At 36.8% G+C, this 18,665-nt stretch overlaps 1 protein-coding gene across 2 annotated transcripts in view; it reads left to right on the top strand.

The window, feature by feature from the left end:
- CCDC171 (coiled-coil domain containing 171) overlaps window positions 1-18,665 on the top strand; it is a 150,475-nt gene that overhangs the window by 27,748 nt on the left and 104,062 nt on the right. For both annotated transcript variants that reach the window (XM_059492458.1, XM_059492457.1), the window contains exons 8-9: window positions 6,405-6,543; window positions 15,290-15,392. In XM_059492458.1, coding sequence (XP_059348441.1) covers window positions 6,405-6,543; window positions 15,290-15,392 — 242 coding nt within the window. The remainder of the gene's footprint in view (window positions 1-6,404; window positions 6,544-15,289; window positions 15,393-18,665) is intronic.

The following is an 18,665-nucleotide window of genomic DNA, read 5'->3' as shown; positions in this document are numbered from 1 at the left end:
TCCTGTCTCCTGTGTACTTGGGAGGAGTGTAGGAAAGCACACATGGCAGGGGTAGAACAGATTTTTTGCTTCTGTATATACTTACATTATTATGAAAATATTATTTTTTACTTCAGTGAGCTAGATCAATCTTTAAGACTCCTGTTGAGAAGTTGTGTATCATTTATAGTGGTGGATCTTCATTTTCAGCTTTTGAATGATTGTGGAAAGTGTTGACTATCTAATGAAAATAGAAGAGTGGATGAAGTGTATGAGAGCAGATAAAATTACCTGAAATTCCTTTCCTGCTCAGCACAGTATACTGTATCTGTGGTAACAGATCTTTTTTGGAAGAAAGATTTTGCTCTATTTCCTGGGCAGATATAGGATACACTGTACTGAGTCTTGTTCCTTAGCTGAATAAAGTTGTTATTGGGGTGAGAAAATATCAGGAGGAAGAGTGGTGCTGGAAGACAAACTTGAAGTTCATGAAATAACTTGGAGTACATGAAATAAAGGATAGTAGTTTGTGAAATTTAGGGAAAGAGGGGCTTTAGAAGACATGAAGTGGGTGGCACACAGTGAGGTTGTGGGGAGAGAGAGGTAGTTGAAAAAGACAGTTTTCATCTCTTAGTTTAGGATTATGGGGGTCTGTACATAAAAGTATTTGTGTACAGACTTGCTCATACACACAATAGAGAAAAAAAGAAAATACTAAAAAGGGAAAAAAGGAAACTGGTTTCCATACAAAAAAGGACTTTTGTGGCCCAAGTGTTCCTATATTTATGCTTACAGAGATGTTTTTAGTTTCAAACAGAGTTGAAATTTGTGCTTTATTATCAACAACTTAGAGCTCTTTGTTTAAAAACAGTTCAAAAGAGGCACATTTAGGTAAACCAGAGTCACATTAAAAAGTGAAAACTTTTTTCTCACAGAAAAAGATATAACTTTGATGATAAAAATTTGTGAAAAACATTATGATAGTAATCTAAAATTATTCTTCAGGAAGACTGCAGTCTTCACAGCTGCTTGAAACTGAGTAAGTATATTTCAAGATGCTCTATCGTTCTAAAATGACATCAGCTAATTAAAGTGTAATCTCATCCTGCCTGGTTGTTTTTGCTGTGAGCATTTTTGCTCTGTCAGTAAATACATGACACTAAACTGATACAAAGTTCTTTGCCTTTCTGTGAAATGGAGAAGGCCTGAACCATTGATTTGACATTTTATTCCCTTTTTATCGTTCTGCTTTAAAAAACTTCTTTGTTTGCAAACCAGCCTTTTTTTGAGGAATGGTTGTTGGACCAGTAGTTTTGCAGAACACAAGCTACTTTGTACCATCTGAACTTTTCTTGTATGTAACCTTTTATTCTTACAGAGCATATGGACTATGGTTCTTTTTTTTTTCCAATCTTGGTTTGGTTTTCTTAGTTTTTAATTTGGTGTAGCGGGTTTTTTATTTTTGCTCTGGTTGGTTCCCATTAGTGGTCCAGAAGATATGGAAAAATTAATGTTACAAAAGTTTTCTTGAAGTGGTGTTGAAACACTTGCAGTGTTTGTTCTTGAACCATTTATTCACTTGTCCCAAGACCTAATATTCCAAAGTTTGTCTTTGTATTGATGTTAGACCAGAAGAATTAATCATCCTTGATGAAATGTGGGGCTTTTTAGTTTGGTTTTTTGAGTAATGCTTGTTAAGCCATTGCAGTTTTTGGTCTAGAAAAAAACTATCCTGTCTTGTCAACATGCCTGCCATAACGTGGCTTCCTGTAAGGAGTCAGGGAGCTTTTATTATAGATGTGTACTGGGAACCAATAGATGTTAATAAAATATTAGCTAATTAGCGGGATTTTTAATGTAACTTAAACATCTGTTTAGGTATTTTCCAAATCATTATAATTTCACATGTTTTACTACAAGATCTGTTTTTAAATTTTTGGATTAGTAAATTTGGTTAAAAACATGAACTTCTGTAAGTAGTAGTTTTCCAGTTAAATCCCTAAGAATCTCTTAAAGATATTTTTCTGAATTAGATTATTTGGACCAACATAACAATAATGGTTAGGTGTTGAATTGTATTGTGCATTCAGTAATGTTTTGTTCCTTGTGAGAATATTGCCTCTAGATGTATGAAGATATTGCTTTGAGCATTGAAGGGATATGAGTTTAGGGTATTTTTGATCCACAAAAGTTACATCTTTGAAAAATGTTATCATCAAAAAAGAAAAAAAAAAAGTTTTTTTTAGAGAGTATATTTCTTTGTTTGGAATTACTGTATAGGCAATACCTATATTTTTGCACTTAAGACTATGAAATACAGTTTTACAGATGTGGTACCATTTGCCTTAAGAATTTCAATAGTAGTGCTTACAGAGAAGTAAATTGAGTTGCTAAAGTGCAAGATGAACCTTAAGAAGCCTTCCCTTTTTGCTCTGAACTGGACAATTATGTTCAGTGTTTCTTTTTCAGGAGGGAAATTTGCCCTATCCTTGGCATTTTTTGGGGATAAAACAGAATTTATGCCTGAGGCATCTGTTCTGTGTGTTAATTGAATAAATGTCGTCTAATATCCAAAAAGTAGTTTTCACTGCTTGCAATCATGTGTTGATTCAGGCAGTTACTTCTAGCAGCTTCTGCTAGCTGAGTTTTTTGAAAGCAAATTGTGTTCTGTGATTTCAGAGAATGCACACCTTTCCATGAAAATTAAGACAGTTAAAACACAGGTAAAATAGTTGTTGGTTTTGTAAAGACAAGTTGAAGAACCATGAACAGGCTATCCTCACAATTTTGTTAGTCCAGACATCAAAATTTCCAGACCTCTATTAAGATAAGTAGCGAAGGTCAAGCTTTTTCTGCGGTGGACATCAGTCTACTCAGTTCCCTTGAGGTAATTACATGGGGTGAGCCGGTACTGCCTCATCTGTTTCCTGTCCCCTTTTTATTCTTTGAAGCATACAAGTGTCAGTAACATTGCTGAAAATCAGTGATTGCTTTCACCGGACACCTTCTGAGAGAATACAACAGCCTTTGATCTACTTACCTTTGAAGGGTCTGGTCTTCGGACTTCAGACAATGTCAGGAGCTTGGCTTTTTTTTTTAAGACATAGTTTGGCATCCAAACATATTTTCTCTTTTTCTGGAGGACTTGCATGAGTTTCTCTTTAAGCCTTAGCCAAATGAAGGTCTTGGAGACTTTCATTTGTTGTGCTAGAACACTTGTATGTGTTTTTAGCTGGACTTGATGTAGGTAAATAACGCAAAAGTTGGAAGCTATAAAATGCTGTAAGAATTTGTTTTCTCAGAAAAAAATGTAGTTATAATAACTGAAACCAAGCAAATGGGCTTTTCTGGGTTGCATAATTTATTAATTAGCTCTGAACTCAGTAGCACTATGTAAATTGGAAGCAACATGGGATTTTGGTCTCTGTGTGAATTTACTTTTCTTGAAGAGTGAGAACATGACATGGAATAATTTGGAACTGCTTTTGCTGTGTTTCCGAAAGCTGTGAGAGTAGAAGCTACTTTGGGGGACTGAAATAGGCAGATTTTGAAGAATAAGAAGTAAACATCTGCAGCTACAGCAAAAAATCAGCCAGGCTGATGCAGAAGCACATAGGTATTTGGTGGACTGCTGAAGCAGTCCTTCAGCTAAAAAGATACATTAATCTTTAACAAATAAATTAAAGTCAGAAAGTGACAATATTGATTCAAAAGCTTCAAAAATGCTTTCAAAAAGAACTTTCAGCGCTTTGCACTGCTTTCAGTTCTTGGGAGACAGGACTGCTCGGAGAAAAAGAGATGATGTTTCTACTGGATGTTTCTACTGTTGAGAGCTACATCAAATAATAGTTCAGATTGAAAGGAATTGCAGGTGATCAATAATCCGACCTGCTGCTCAAACTATATATAAGCTGTGAGATCAGGTTCTTCAGTTAGGTCTTGAAAACGTGGAGAATGGAGATGGCACAATCTCTCTGGGAACCTTTTCCATACAGTTGGAAAACATATCTCCTTGTTTGAACTTCTCTGGATTCAGTACTTGTCTTGTAGACAAGCACTGCTGTGAAGTGATCGTCTGCATTTCCTTGCTAACCTCCTTTTAGATACTGGGAGTATCTGTTGTACACTGTGGAGTTATCTCTTCTCCAGCTTGAATACACCAAGTTTCCTCAGTTCTTATGTGTATTTCTGCTGCTGACCATGGTGGTGACCATTCCCTTAAGCCCACCCCAACTTTTCTCCTATGTTGTAAAGGGTGCATGTAGTTAAAAGTGATCATTATCCTAGATGTGTGATAATGGCTGCCAAATACAAGGTGATCAATCACTTCCCTTGATCTGGCTATGCTGCTATTAATACAGCCCAGGATGCTGTTAGCTCTCTCTGCTCCTGTGCTGTGCTGCTGATTAGTGGCTGTTGGTCATGGTTACCAGGTTCTTGTTAGCATACCTTCTATCCAGCCAATTACAACTACACCACTTCAGGGTGGCCTTCTTTCCTAAATTTTGGTCTTTGCACATGTCATTGTTGAATGTCAGAAGGTTAATTCTGGCCTGTTCTTTCTCCATGACTAGACAATGGCAGCACTTCAGTTGAGTGTATCTATTGTACTGTGTCATGATCTACCCACACCCAGTTCACTGTTCACTGCAGGTATTGTAAGACTGCACTCTTGGCTTACTCCAGGTGGTGGTTGAAGCTGTTAAACAGGTCTTAGACCGACCTCTACAGTATTACAGCCATTCCAGCTACTACCATCTGGGCTTTTTCCCAATCACCTTTGTCTCTTTCATGACCCCAGAAAAGAAAATTGTCCTAGAAGGAATTGCTTTGTAACCTTCCAGGGCTGAAATGAAGCTCAGTGGTTTATAGTTCCTTGTCTTCTCCTTTTTACTTTTGCCAAATATAAGTGTGACATTTGCCTTTCTTCATTTGCCAAGGACCTCCCCCAATCTTTGTGACCTTTCATGATGATAATGAGCAATGTCATTCTGAGTTTAGCCAGCTTTATCAAAATCTTTGAATGTAGGTGAGCTGACCTCTACAATTCTATGGGTTGAGTTCTCACAGGTTATCTCAGACATAATCCTCACCTATTGCTACCAATTGTTCTCCTTTTAGTGTCCTTTTACTGACAGTAGAGGCTTGGGAATAGACCATGTCATGGAAAATGGAGGACAAAAAGGCAGGGAGTATGCTGACTTTCTCTCTCTGCTGTTCGTAAAATAGCTGCTTTGTGTAGAAGTCTGTTCATGTTTTCTTTCCTACCATAACAGTGGTAAAATCCCTTCTCATATTTGTCATCTTTTGTGAATTTTAATTCTAGGTGCCTTTTCTGACGCACCTTCTTTCCATCCCTATGTACTTAGGCAATCCTTCAAAATTTTTCCTTGGCTTCCTCTCCCTGGCTCTGTCTCCTATTTGCTGTTGTTTGGCCTTGTAATTTTCTCATGACATACCTTTTTATCATGCCAGACTTTCTATACATTTGTTTTCTTGAATACCAGAAGGACTGATGTAGTTCAAGAACTGATTGAAATTTTGATTTGTCTGCTATTGAAATAATGAAATTCTGAGTAGAATTATCAGGGTTTAAGAATGGTATTCCCCAATTTAGTGTTCCTACAGAGACACTCCAAACAATGCGCTGCTCAATCATTCCCCTCTCTTCCTCCTTCTGTGGCAAGGTGGAGAGGAGAATTGGACTCACAAAAAGTAAAAATCATAGGCTGAGATAAGGACACTTTACTGGACACAACAATGAAATAAGACAATGAACTGTAACAGCAACAATACTAATGACAGAGTGTACAAGGAAAAAAGTGATAGATCACCCGTGATTGCACACTGTGGAAACACCCAACCATACCCAGTCCCTCTGCCACACTACCCACAAGGGAGCCCTTCTCCTGTCCCCAGAAAATGACATGAGGTGGTACAGAATGACCTCCAGGTCCTAGCCATGGCCACTCTTGGCTACTGCATAAATTAACCCTGTTCTGGCTACAGCCAGGGTAAGAATATAGTCAGGTATTTGGAAACTTGAGGAGCAAGCTTTGTACTTTAAACCAGTGCTGATAATGCAAGATGTGATATCTTTCTGAAGAGAACTAATGTGTTAATTAAAATATGATGACTTCTGTTTTATTACATGTAATCTGGAGACCCTATCCAAATTATCAAATTAGTTTATGACTGGAAGTCTAACACAAGCCTTGGTAATGGAAAAGAACATAAACATAACTGAGAAGTTTTTCTTACAAAGAATATATAAATTTCTTGACTTAAAAAAACATAAGGCAAGCAGCTTCATAAGTCATTTGATGTGCTGACATGATGTGATACTCAGATTGTCTTTTAAAAATATGTAGAATACTCAACATAAGTATTTTTGATTAAAATGTTCTAATGTTGAAACTTTCCAGATTAGAAAAAGAGTGTTTCTCCTCAAACAATCAAATGAAAGAAGTGATTGAGGAGAAGAAGAAGGTAATTATGGACCTCTCTGCAAGACTAGGGAATGCTGAAAAAAGCTGCAGTGAATTACAGAGCGAACTTGCAATGGTAAGACAAAAAGCCTATGGCACTTGTTGTTTTGGTTTTTTAAGCATGCTCTGAACATAATCTGCATTTGCTGTGCTGAGCTGTGGAATAAATCTGACTTTGTGTTACTCTGATTTTTTATTTATATTACTTTGTTTTGTGAAACAAGAGTAAATATAAATAAGATATTGGAGAAGCTAATTCCAAAATGCATTTTAAGTGATACACTAAGTATTTAATTGAGGAATTATTTGCAGAAAACAGTTATTTCAAACAAGCCTTAGCATTCCTAATGAAGAAGACAATTTGTAAATATGGACTGTAATTTTTTGTGAAGAATGTTCTATCTTCCTATCCAAGCTTTTTTTCCTCAGGCTTGATTAGTTACCATCGTAGACATAATTATTTCACATAATGCTTTTCATGCAAGCATTTGACTGCAGAAAATTTTTGAAAATGTCTTATTTGAAGGTAGCAAACTTTTTAGTTGATTGGGGTTTTTTTTCGTTAGTGTGCATTTGTCCTGTTGGATGTATTTTACAGGATTATTTTCTGAAATATGTTTCCTTTTATATGACCAGTTGGTGCCTTCCCACTGTCTCTACATATCCCAACTCTGAATATCAATTTTGCCATCCTCTTTAATAGCATGAGGGTCAAAACAAAAAGCTTAGGTTATCTTCATTAATAGACATAGATGAAGGGATGGAAGTGCGCCCTCAGCACATTTGCTGATGACACCAAGCTGAGTGGTGCAGTTGGCACAGCTGAAGGACAGGATGCCATCCAGAAAGACCTGGACAAGCTGGAGAAGTGGGCCCATGCAAATCTTCTGTTATTTACTAAGACCAAGTGCAAGGTGCTGCATCTGGGTCAGGGCAACCCCTGGTGTCAACACAGGCTGGGGATGAACAGATCAGAGGAGCCCTGCCCAGAAGGGCTTTGAGGGTGCATGTGGGTGAGAGGCTGGATGTGACCCTGCTGGAAGAAAGAAAGCCAAATATGTCCTGGACTGCATCCAGAGCAGTGCGGTCAGCAGGGCAGAGGAGGGATTCTGCCTCTCTGCTCTGCTCTGGTAAGACCCCACCTGCAGGGCTGCATCAGCTCTGAGGCCCTCAGCATAGGGCAGAGACGGACCTGTTGGAGAGAGTCCAGAGGAGGCCACCAAGTTATTACAGGGATGGACAGCTCTGCTATGAGGTAGCCAGGAGAAGAGAAGGATTTGGGGTGGCCCAATTGTGACCTTCCAGTACCTGAACAGAGACTTTCCAGAACAGCATGTAGTAAGAGGACAAGTGGAATGGCTCCAAACTGAAAGAAGGTTTTCATCAGATATTAGGAAAAAAAAATTTATTGTGAGAGTTGTGAGGTACTTAAACATAACAAAAATTTATGAAACATAACAAAGAAACTCATAACAGAGAAGCTGTGAATGTCCTATTCTTGGAAGAGTTCAAGGCTGGGTTGGAGGGGACTTTGAACAACCCGGTCTAGCATTAGAACTAGATGAACTTTAAACTGAAAACTTATCTCTCTTCATTGTATAGTAGCATTTGTAATATTTCTATACTTAGCCAATTCTTTTTCAATTGTAAATTTCTGCTCCTGCTTCCTCTTGGACTTATGAGTCTAGGAGATGACCACAATCTCTTTCCTGCTACTAGTAGGCAATTGTGCTATTCAGTATATAGGAGCAGAGATCTGCATCAGAGAGTTTTCAGATTTGTTGGTGTCTACTCTTCAGCTGATGGAATTACTTCATACATTGTCTTAGTGTTATCCACTTCCCAGGTAGATTGTTAACTAATAAATTGAAGAAAAATAAAACTAAAAAACCGGTTTTTCCTTTGGGAGGACACATCTTCTTCAATGCAAGCATTTAAGTATTAAAAGACATTTGCTGCCTCAGTAAACCTAAAAAATAATTTTATCAGGCACAGAAAGAATACAAAGAAAAATTCCATAGTAAAATATATGTTATACCTGACAAGAATTCAGGAAAAAAGTCTATTCATGCTTCAGGTTTATTGGTAATTACAACAGTATTAAATGGTGTACTCAAAATGAGCATTGTGTAACTGAAAGTAAAAGCAAATAGATTGCCCCACTTGAAAGAACTGTCTTATTCATATAGCAGATTGTTTTAATTGGTTTACTGGAATTGTTTCAAGCCACAAGACTGTCTTGAACAGGTAATAAAAATACTCATTTTCTGAAGAGTTGTATTAGTGGTCCCCTGTGGGATTAGATTTTTATCACCTTGGATGGCCTTTTATTTTTCCTGAAGACTTTTGTATTCGATTGGGAAGCAGGAGTGCCTGTGTGTGGTCTTGTTTACTCAGTATAGGCAGCTTTTTTGTTATTTTTCTTCCCAAAATAAAAACAGAAGGCTATTGTAGAAACTAAGTATAAATAACATTCAGTATACTGTTATTAGGCTTCCCCTTACTTATACTAAAATTATGTGAAATTGTCACGGAGTTCTTTTCCCTTTATTTCCACATCCTGCTTTCTTGATCTGTTAATTACTTCCTTATATTTTGTTCTATTATTGACATCCTGAATACATCTTTTCCATTTCAGTCTGGTAATCTTAAGTTGGTTTCTCACAATACTGTTAACATACAAATTAATGTTTTCATTTGTAAAATATTTGTAAGATACGCATAGTACGTTATTTTGAAACTTTATATGAAAAGGTTATTTTTTTTCCTTAATGGATCAGTTGAATGTACAGTAAAGTAGTTACTTTGCTTGTAATTTTAAATACCAGCATGTTGCAGAAGTTTGCCAGAAACTTGCATGGGTCAAATGTGATAGGATCTGTTACTATCAAACAAAATTTCTTACAAATGCTCAGCATGAGGAAGCTCTCAATATTTGCATTATGTGTACTTGAGGAAATTGGTCTCAAGCTCATAATTATCTAGCTAGGGTTTCTAGAAATTTTTAGATACAAGAACAGGAATTTAGAATAGCCATTGTGATTTAACACTTTGTTTAATTTGAAACAGCCCCAGCTGTATTCCTCCTCATGGAAAGAACAAGGGCTATCTTTATGAGTTTTAAGTTACTCATGATATTTACATTTCTAGTACCTAGTAGTGGATGATTTTAGCATGGGACAAGCAGGAGATGTTAAACCTTTATTTTATGAGAAATGCAAATTGAAATTTGGGAAACTTGTCAGTTCATCAGAATGCATATTAGGAAAGTGAAATAATTAAAATATTGTGTCTTAGTATAAATTCCTTTAATTTGGAAGGTGTATTTATTTGCACTCCTTTTAACAGATTCTATCAGAAGTAGCATAATTTGTATGTAAGTTCTGTAATAGATTGCACACAGCTTGTGTTTTTCCACATGGCTTGTAAATCTTTCTTTTACAGCCAGACCTGAAATCATGTATGCATCTCAGCTGTCCATAAACACCTTGTAGGTTGTCATACGCTGAATGTCAGTACACAAATATTTGAGAATCTAGTTCCAGGATGTACACACTAAGCATTGTTCTTTAGCAGAAGTTGCCTAGGTATTGACTTAACAGACCATGAAGGACCCTGAGGATTATGATTCTGTTCTACAACTTCTGCGGAATAGAAACTGGTACACAGTGGCAAACATGTAAATATCATCTAGGCAATTTAATGTGGACAGTTTATTTCGGTTTAAAAAAATATCCCAGTCATGATACACACTCTTCTTTAATTTTGTGCATTAATTGTTAAGGGTTGTTTTATTTTGATTGGCTTTTTCCTGCCTTAACAGAGGTGGAGAGTTTTTCTTCCCAGCTCTTACTTCTGTTATTGTCCTAATGTAAGAAGACTAGTTATTCTGAAGCATGTGCTTAAATGATCTTCTGCAAAGAAACCACTTTTTAAATTTATTTTGTAGTGCAGAGGTCACTCAAGCTGTGATGTCCTGGTGTTGGAAGACAGGCGTCTAAAATCTAAATCTGCAGTTCTCAAAAAATTTTCTCTGACTTGGACAAAAAAATAAACCTCAAGACCCTAGGAGATACTTCATAACATTCTCTCCCAGCAAAAGTTGTTACAAATCTCTTTTTGTGGGAGGGATAAGAAGGATTTCAATAAAACTTGAGCATTTTGATTAATATGTAAGACTGAGATACAAAATTTCTTGAGAGATTGTATTTAACTTACACGTGGCAAGACTCTTGTAGAGATTTTTAAATATTCCAGATATAAGAAAATAAAAGTATTCAATTGTTTGAGAACTTGAGCAAAAATAAATAGAAGCCTAAGGAGAGAGTTTGTCAGTTATGGTTTTGTTTTGTTTTTATAATACAAGTTATGCCTGTTTACCGAAAAATTTGTGCCACTTTTGTGCTTTACAGAGCATCACTTGAGTAAAATCTGTGTTTTGTGAACTGTGGAGCAGTCTTTTGTATTTCTGTAAATGCTTTGATTTGCTGCCCCCAAGGTCATGCCTGGTAAACATTCTGATACTTTTGTAAAGAATTTACATAACCAATTTTTAAGGCATATCTGAACATGCTGTTGCTTGGTGGCTATGTGGATAGTTCTGGGTTTGGCTCTTACTCTGCCATCACCAGTTGGAATTTGTACTACATACTGAGTGGGTTAATTAGTCCATATGAAAGAGAGCCTCCCCAGGAACCCCTTGTGACTGCAGACAAAGCAGAGAAAATTTCTCAGGAATTAAGGCAGTTCATTGTACATCTGGACCCTAACTCCCTGATTACTACTGCAGTGGTTTTGTTAAGGCAAGGCCTCAAAGTCCCGCCCACATGAAAAATAAAGTTACTGACCTTGAGATACAGATTCACATTTGCAGCATCAGATTCTGTGGGCTGTCCTGGAACTGTGTATAGAGTTCACATTTATTTTAGTCAACCACGGCTTTTGCAAAATGCTGCAAAAACAATGGGACATCATTTCTATATGGGAACAGGAAGAAAAATCAAATACTGATAGTTAAGGAAAATATGTCTACAATCAAGCTAGTAGGAACTTGTCCAGATAAATAAAAATACCTTTCTGGAAGATTAACACAAGTCTGACAGTGAATAGAAGAATTTTATAAGCAGTCAGTTTTCAGAATAGTTCAAGTTATCCTTACAGATAAAGATAGAAAGTATTTGGAAAAAAGATTTTTTCCTCATTGGAGTTTACAGTATTTTAAATGAAAAATGCTTAGCTTCTCTTTATTTCCTTAAAAGCTCAATTTTGTTTTGAAATTGGTGATTAAATTAATATGTTGCCAAGCATATTTTCTACTAAAATGTTTTTGTCCTCAAGAGTTGTTTTATGATAATAGGAACCTTTTTTAAGGATATGAAGTTTGCTTCAAGGAAGCATTTTATATGGTAAAATTCAGCATATGTTCTGGGTTCAGGAAGTATGATTTTTCTTCCATGTTATTCGTTTTTTTTGTTATTCAGTTTGGAATATATTGTGAAAATGGAATTGTCTTTAGGGACTATGGGAAATACTATTATATGTTGAGAATTTTAAATTCTCAAGTGTTCATGGAAATTTCACTCATCTTAGGGACCTGGAATTCCCAAAGGCAGGTTCTTTGAGTGAAGACTGAGGTGAAAAAAAGCAATGAGAAGGCCTTTTCTCTCTCCTGATCACTGCCTCATTAGCAATGGGCCACATTTTGCCTCGTCCTTCTTTTGGAGGTGATGTACTTCAGAAATCTTTTACTGCTGCTCTTCATATCCAATGTCAGATTCAACTTCAGGTGGATTTTGGCATCCCTAAGGATATCCCTCTAGGCTTTAATGATGTATCTGTATTTTTCCAAGTTTAGTATGTCTGAACAATCTTCTTTATGCTTCCTTATTAATACTTGGTCAGGAGTCCCCTGCATATTCATACAGACCTCACGTTTGATTTTTAAGGTTATTTACAAGGATCACTGTCTAGGTCAAGAATGGTCCATTCTGGTGTAGAGGAAGTCAACAAAGTCATTAGAAGACTTATAAATTTTAATTGAGTTTATAACTATTTTTCCACCCGTTTACTAATGTGATCTGTGAAGCAAACTCTCCTTATGTAAAGGCTTTAGCAGTTTTCTTGTCAACTGATTTCCCTTTTGAAATAACCTAGGAAACAATTACACCTGTACTTCTCCAGTAGTTCTACAGGAATGGCAAAACATGTTGATGGATGGAATTGTTGAGAGGGATTGTAATCACATATCCTGGAACAGCTGAATCTGTCAGCTGCAATGATTGTGTTTGACTCTATACTTGTACACTCCATTTTCCTTTTCAAGGTAAAGTATTATGCATACTTTCTGTGTTTGTTCAGACTGAAGAAAACTAAGCAAATAATAGCTACTGCTGTAAACTATCAAGTGGGTCCTTGTGGAGAAGATGGAGGTACACTCTCCTTAGATGTGTGCATTCGAAGTAGAAGAGAAAACAGGAAAGTTATAATTATCTGTAAGGGGAAAACAAAAAACTTCACAATGCAGATTGTGAGATATTGGAACAGGTTGCCTGGAGGGTTTGTTGAAATGTCATCTTTGAGGATACTCAAAACTTGACAGAGCAAGGTTCAGAGCTGCCTAACCTGACTTCGACCATACTGTGCTGTGAGTGGGGAGTGGGACCAGATGACCTCCACAGGTCCTGTCAGCTTACATTCAAGATTTTATGACTGTATATGTTTTTATTAGATACCTGTCAGTGAGACATAAGAAATCAGATCAATAATAGATCCTTTTGAACTGTGCCTGGATTTTTAGCAGTGTAATTTATGGCAGTTTTTTCCATAAATTTCTGATAATGGGGACAGTGATTGAAAATAGAAGTTAGAAAGGAAAGATACTAAATATTTTGCAGTTCAGGTAGAGAGACTGGCTAGTGTAAGTAATTTCCTTTTGATCTTTATTGCTGTTGAAAAAGGGACTAAAATTGACTTCAGAAGTATAGATGTAGTTAGCAAATAAAGCATAGAGAAGCAGTGAAGGCTGAATAGACTGGAACACACTGACTAAATTATGGTAAATTAACTAAACAAAATAGAAAAATTGGATGAGAAGATTGAAAAAAAATTCTCACATTTTACTTTTCCATAGAAAATGTTTTTCTGGGAAGATTTAGTCTCACATTCTTGGTGCTGGAGTATTTTATGTAAAAACAACATTTATTTTATTGTGATGTTTTCATATTATTATATTTCCTTATTTTTTATTTGTGAGATGTCTGAGATGATGTCAGTACACAAGAGTAAAATACTTTATTGTGCTTGCATCCCATAAAATATTTTTACCAGATCTCAGCATTTACAAGTTCTATTTATATAGATAATTTTATGGAGTAGGAATTAAACCTTGGTTATTTTTCAATATATAGAAGTGATTTGGAAATTCTTTATGAAGTATAACACAAACTCTCACACAAGGAAAAGCGTGTAAATGCTACAGGGGACCTAACACTGAAATACACATATGAATAATATATTAGTTGATATACAGTACATATAATTAAAATTGAAAGAGTAAAGCAAATTTATAAAATATTTAAACTGAATAGTAAGGAACACTGCAGAGAATTAAATGCATTTCTTGTTTTTTTAGTCCTGACAGTTATATGCTACCAGTATGTAGCAGTTTTCCTGGGGAGGATGTTTCCCATACATAAGAAATTGCCTGGGTTCTTTGACATGCAATGAAGCATAACTCAAGCAACAGTCTCTAGATATGATAGAAAACAGTAGAATTTTTCTCAGTAAAAAAGGTTAACTTTCCATTACCAAGTAGAAATGAAATTACACAAATATGTGTTACAATTTAGAATTTAGAAATAAATTGAGCAGTTAGAAGTCATGAGACATCTTTGACCAGAACCTTTGTCATAAGAAAATTGTGAAATTATTTAAATAGTTTCCTCTTGAGGAGGGATGGAGGGATGGTTGGTTTTCTTTTTTTTTTTTTTAATAAATTGCTGAATTTTTGTCAGTCAGTCAGCAGCTAAAATCAGACATTTCCTTGAAAAGTCAAAACTCTGTATACTCAAAAAGACCTTGGTCTTGTCTGGAATTATGGATACATGTTATGGATACATGTCTTTGAAAACTGCAGGTTATCAGATATAAATTGAAGGATTTATTTGGTATAGTCTTTCTATTGTAGTGATTTAAAAAAATCTGATGTAGGACTTTTCTGACCTCAAAAAATTTGGTGTCTTGATTTGAACAATAGACTGCACTTAGTGAACAGCTTTCTTTAAGAAAATTTAGTGATAGGGGCTAAGAACTCTGTAGTTTTATGTTCCATGCACAAGGATGAGGTTTTGGTATTGAAGAAATCCCTGTCTAGCATGAAACATATTAACAATTGAACTAGGCAGGGTTTGTAATGAGAATAGGTGTGGGATTTGACTGAGTGCCAAATCATGGATTTCTAGCCTGTCTGCCAGTAGTTGAGTGTCTTTCTCGATGCCCTTGTAGGATGTAACAATAGATTTCACTGCTTGCATAGATGGGCAGAATTTAGTGTCCATTAAGATACTTTTAAAGCAGAAGATTATGAAGACTATGTTTTTGTACAACAATCTCTTGTTTTGCTTTTGAAATCCTTTAGTTTTATGTTGTGTGTTACAAGGTTCTTATTTGTTATGTCAGGCTGGGTCTCTTGGCTTGAGAAAAGACATAAAAAGAAATACAGTAGAAATTTAAATTTAAAAAGGAAATTTAAAATTTCTGTTTACTTATTTAATGTGTTTTTCCCCACCCCCTCTTGTCTTGTCTGTTCCTCCTGTCAAATAAAGGCCAAGAAACACCAGGTCTTTCTAACAGAGACGTATGAAAACAACATGAGAGAGCTGGAGTTACTCTTGGACAGCTTTGCTATGTCAGGCCAGCGGACAGCAGGTTAGTTGAAGGTATAAAATGACAGATGCATCTGTCAATGTTCCAAAGTCACTACATTGTGGGAATTCTGCAGATGCCTCTTGCATTCCCTCTTCTCAACATGCTTTGATTTGATGACATGATAAGAGCAGTTCTCACAGCAGTCAAATGGCCTTGCTAGCTGAGAAAGGGTGACGGATTGTGGACCTGCTGTTGTCAGCCCAGAGCTTGATTTACAAATGCTGGGGTGTATATGATCGGTCAGAAAAGGGCTCACTTGCTGTGCTCTAAATCCAACTGAGAAAAAAGTCCTTACAGTATACCTGCAAAGGGAACAGATGTTTTGCCTGAACTGAGCCAAATTCTGAGGCAACCTTCAGCAACTTAAAGGTCATATATTCAAAAAGGTTGTGTAGGACACATGATGCAACACAATACTTTTTACAGTTGATTGTGGACATGTACTATGTTGCATTCATTTAATCTGATACAGAACAAATATTTCCCTTTCTTCATTAAAAGAAATTGTAATTCAGTGGTTGTCACTCTGCTACCTGGCTTTATATATAAGTATTGTATCAGACTTAACAAACTGCTGCCTGGTTAGAAATTTGAAATAGTGGCTAATATAAACAAGTTGAACTTTAATGTCAAGCTATTGATTTTTTTAAAGCTGAAAACTGACAATTTAAAAAAATTTCATTTAAAACTTAATTCCTGTTAGAAAAATTGCATACTAGACACAAAGTGCTTCCAATTTACAGTGAAAGTAAACAGGAAGAAAACAAGTAAAATGGAGTGTTCTGGCACTTTTTAGCAACAATAGACATAAATGGGTTGCTAAAAACACTTTGAAATGAAGATACACTTTTTTGTATCTTCACAAAGAGTTTTTTTTAGGGCCTAGTGATACTGAATTTCAATAAAGAAACAACTTCTTGGGATTTCTCTTGTCCTTAAAAGGTGAGCTTGGATTCTGTCATGCATTGATTTCCTTGCATAGGCCATATGCTTCATTGTTTGGGACTGGTACCAGTTTTATTCTGTAATTATAAATGTGATAATACCTGTAGGTTTACAGTTGAAAAGCTCTTTAAAGACTGTAGGTTTTCCACAGTTTTGCAAAGTTCCACATGCTTAAAAAGGACTTGAGTAAATCTGGAGGGAGTTACTTAAGCAAGTAAGTGCAATTTCCAAAGCAGCAATTGTCTTTTGGATGGTAAGCCTTGCTAAGAACAGCTTTAACTTGTTTCTATAATATGAGAAATTTAATAACAGAACCTTTAGTATTAATTTGCTTTGTCTGAGATAAACTTTTAAACTAATTTAAATTGATCTTTTTTTTCAAGCTTTAGGATCTGTGAAGAGGCTCTTGAGGCAGATAGTAGAATTTAGCTTTGCAGTGGATTGCCTGAGTCCTTACAGTCAATTCCAGTTTTTTACTATTAGAATAGACATTGACTAAGACTTTTGTCCGACATATTTGCTATGCTTTTAAGTTTGAAACTTAAATTTAATACTTTGCATTATTATATTATCACTCTCATGTACTTATAAGTTTTTGTATTTAATAGCATTTATTCAAAAATTTTAAAAATTGTTATTATATTTGAAAGGGAATACCTATGTGCTAATGAAAGTAAAAATCTTAAATAAATCTTTTTAGTCTAATTACTAGATGAGGGGCTACATTAGCCACAGCTGATAGGGAAGTCTTTCTTGTTCTTGTGGTCAACATTGAACTCAAGGGGTTGAGAGATCTACTTAAAAATCTGTCAGTATTAAAGATCCAACACTAAAGATTCAGCCCCTGAATTCAAGTGCTGATCCAGTCTATGATTATTAATCTATACAGTAAAGAGAAGATAATACTATCTTTTTATTGATAGTATTGATCATTGGCCCAGTTGATGTGGGCTGATGCCAGGCACCTATGAAAGCTGCTAACTGTGCAGCTGACAGAGGAGAGGAATTTTAATATAGGGTTCGTGGTTAGGACCAGGAGAGTTCACTCATCAAATACCATCACAGGCAAAACAGGCTTAACTTACAGATATGAACTTACTTACAGATAAGAACATCAGAGCAGGATAAAGAGAGGTAAAACAAGCCCTTTAAAAGCACCTTCCCCCCCATCCCTCCCTCTACCTCCTTTGCCAGCTGTACCTCCTACCCAGCTGGCACAAGGAGACAGGGAATGGGTGTTACATTAGTTCATCACCTGTGGTTCATCACCTGTGGCTTCTCGTGCTGCTCAGGGAGAGGGAGTCCCTCTCCCGCTGCACTGCAGGGTCCCTCCCACAGCAAACAGTTCACTGAGGGCTTCTCCAACGTGGCTCCATCTCATCAGCAACAGCTCCCTCCAAACTGCTGCAATGTGAGTCCATGCCACAGGCAACAGTTCTCCCAAAACTGCTGCAGCCTGGGTCACTGTTCCGTGGGGTGCAGTGCTCCAAGGACAGGCTGCTCCAGCCTGGCAGCAGGAGCCCTCTCTCCACAGGCCTCCCACAGGATCTCAGCCTCCTCCCGGGTATCTGCCTGCTCCAGCGTGGGGCTCCTCCACGGGCTGTGGGCGGATCTCTGCATCCCTGTGGCCCTGCATGGGCACAGCTGCTTCCCCATGGGCTGCACCACGGCCCGCAGAGGAATGTGGGCTCTGGTGCCTGGAGCAGCTCCTGTCCCTTCTTCTGCACTGACCCTGGTGTCTGCAGTGTTCTTCTCACTTGTTCTCACTCCTGCTTCTCTGTACTGACAATTACAGCAGCCAGCAGCCTGTCCATCTTTGGAGCCATGAGGGATTGGCTCTGCTGGACATGGTGGAAGCTTCTAGCAGCTTCTCACAGAAGCCACCCCTGAAGCCTCCCCCCATCATCAAAAACCAGCCCATGCAAACTCAGTGCAGATTAAAACCTAAATAGTTTTAGAAAGCTTTTTTTTCCTTTATGCATGTCAAAATAACAAGCAAAAATCCACATTTTCTCCTTTTCCAGTTACCTTTATATATTTTCCAGAGCATTGTTATTCTCATTGGTTCATTTGCATGAATTCACTTTGTATCTTTTTAGTTTATCGCATTGTGCAGTTATTCAGCAATAGGGTATGTTCTTAAGAGTTTTTGTCCTCTGGAAAAAGTAGTTATGGTCATAGTAATCTGAAAAAAGGGTGAAATGGGTGCAAAGTCCTAAGAGTGTTAGCTGCTTTGAGTTAGCATCACCTTTTTTTGGTCAAAAATCTAAAACACAGCACCATATGAGCTGTTCTGAAGAAAATTATCTCTTTTCCTACCCTTGGCCC

The sequence above is a fragment of the Ammospiza nelsoni genome, chromosome Z (genome assembly GCF_027579445.1).
Source record: "Ammospiza nelsoni isolate bAmmNel1 chromosome Z, bAmmNel1.pri, whole genome shotgun sequence".
Classification (NCBI taxonomy): Eukaryota; Metazoa; Chordata; class Aves; order Passeriformes; family Passerellidae; genus Ammospiza; species Ammospiza nelsoni.
This window is presented reverse-complemented; position numbering and strand designations above follow the sequence as displayed.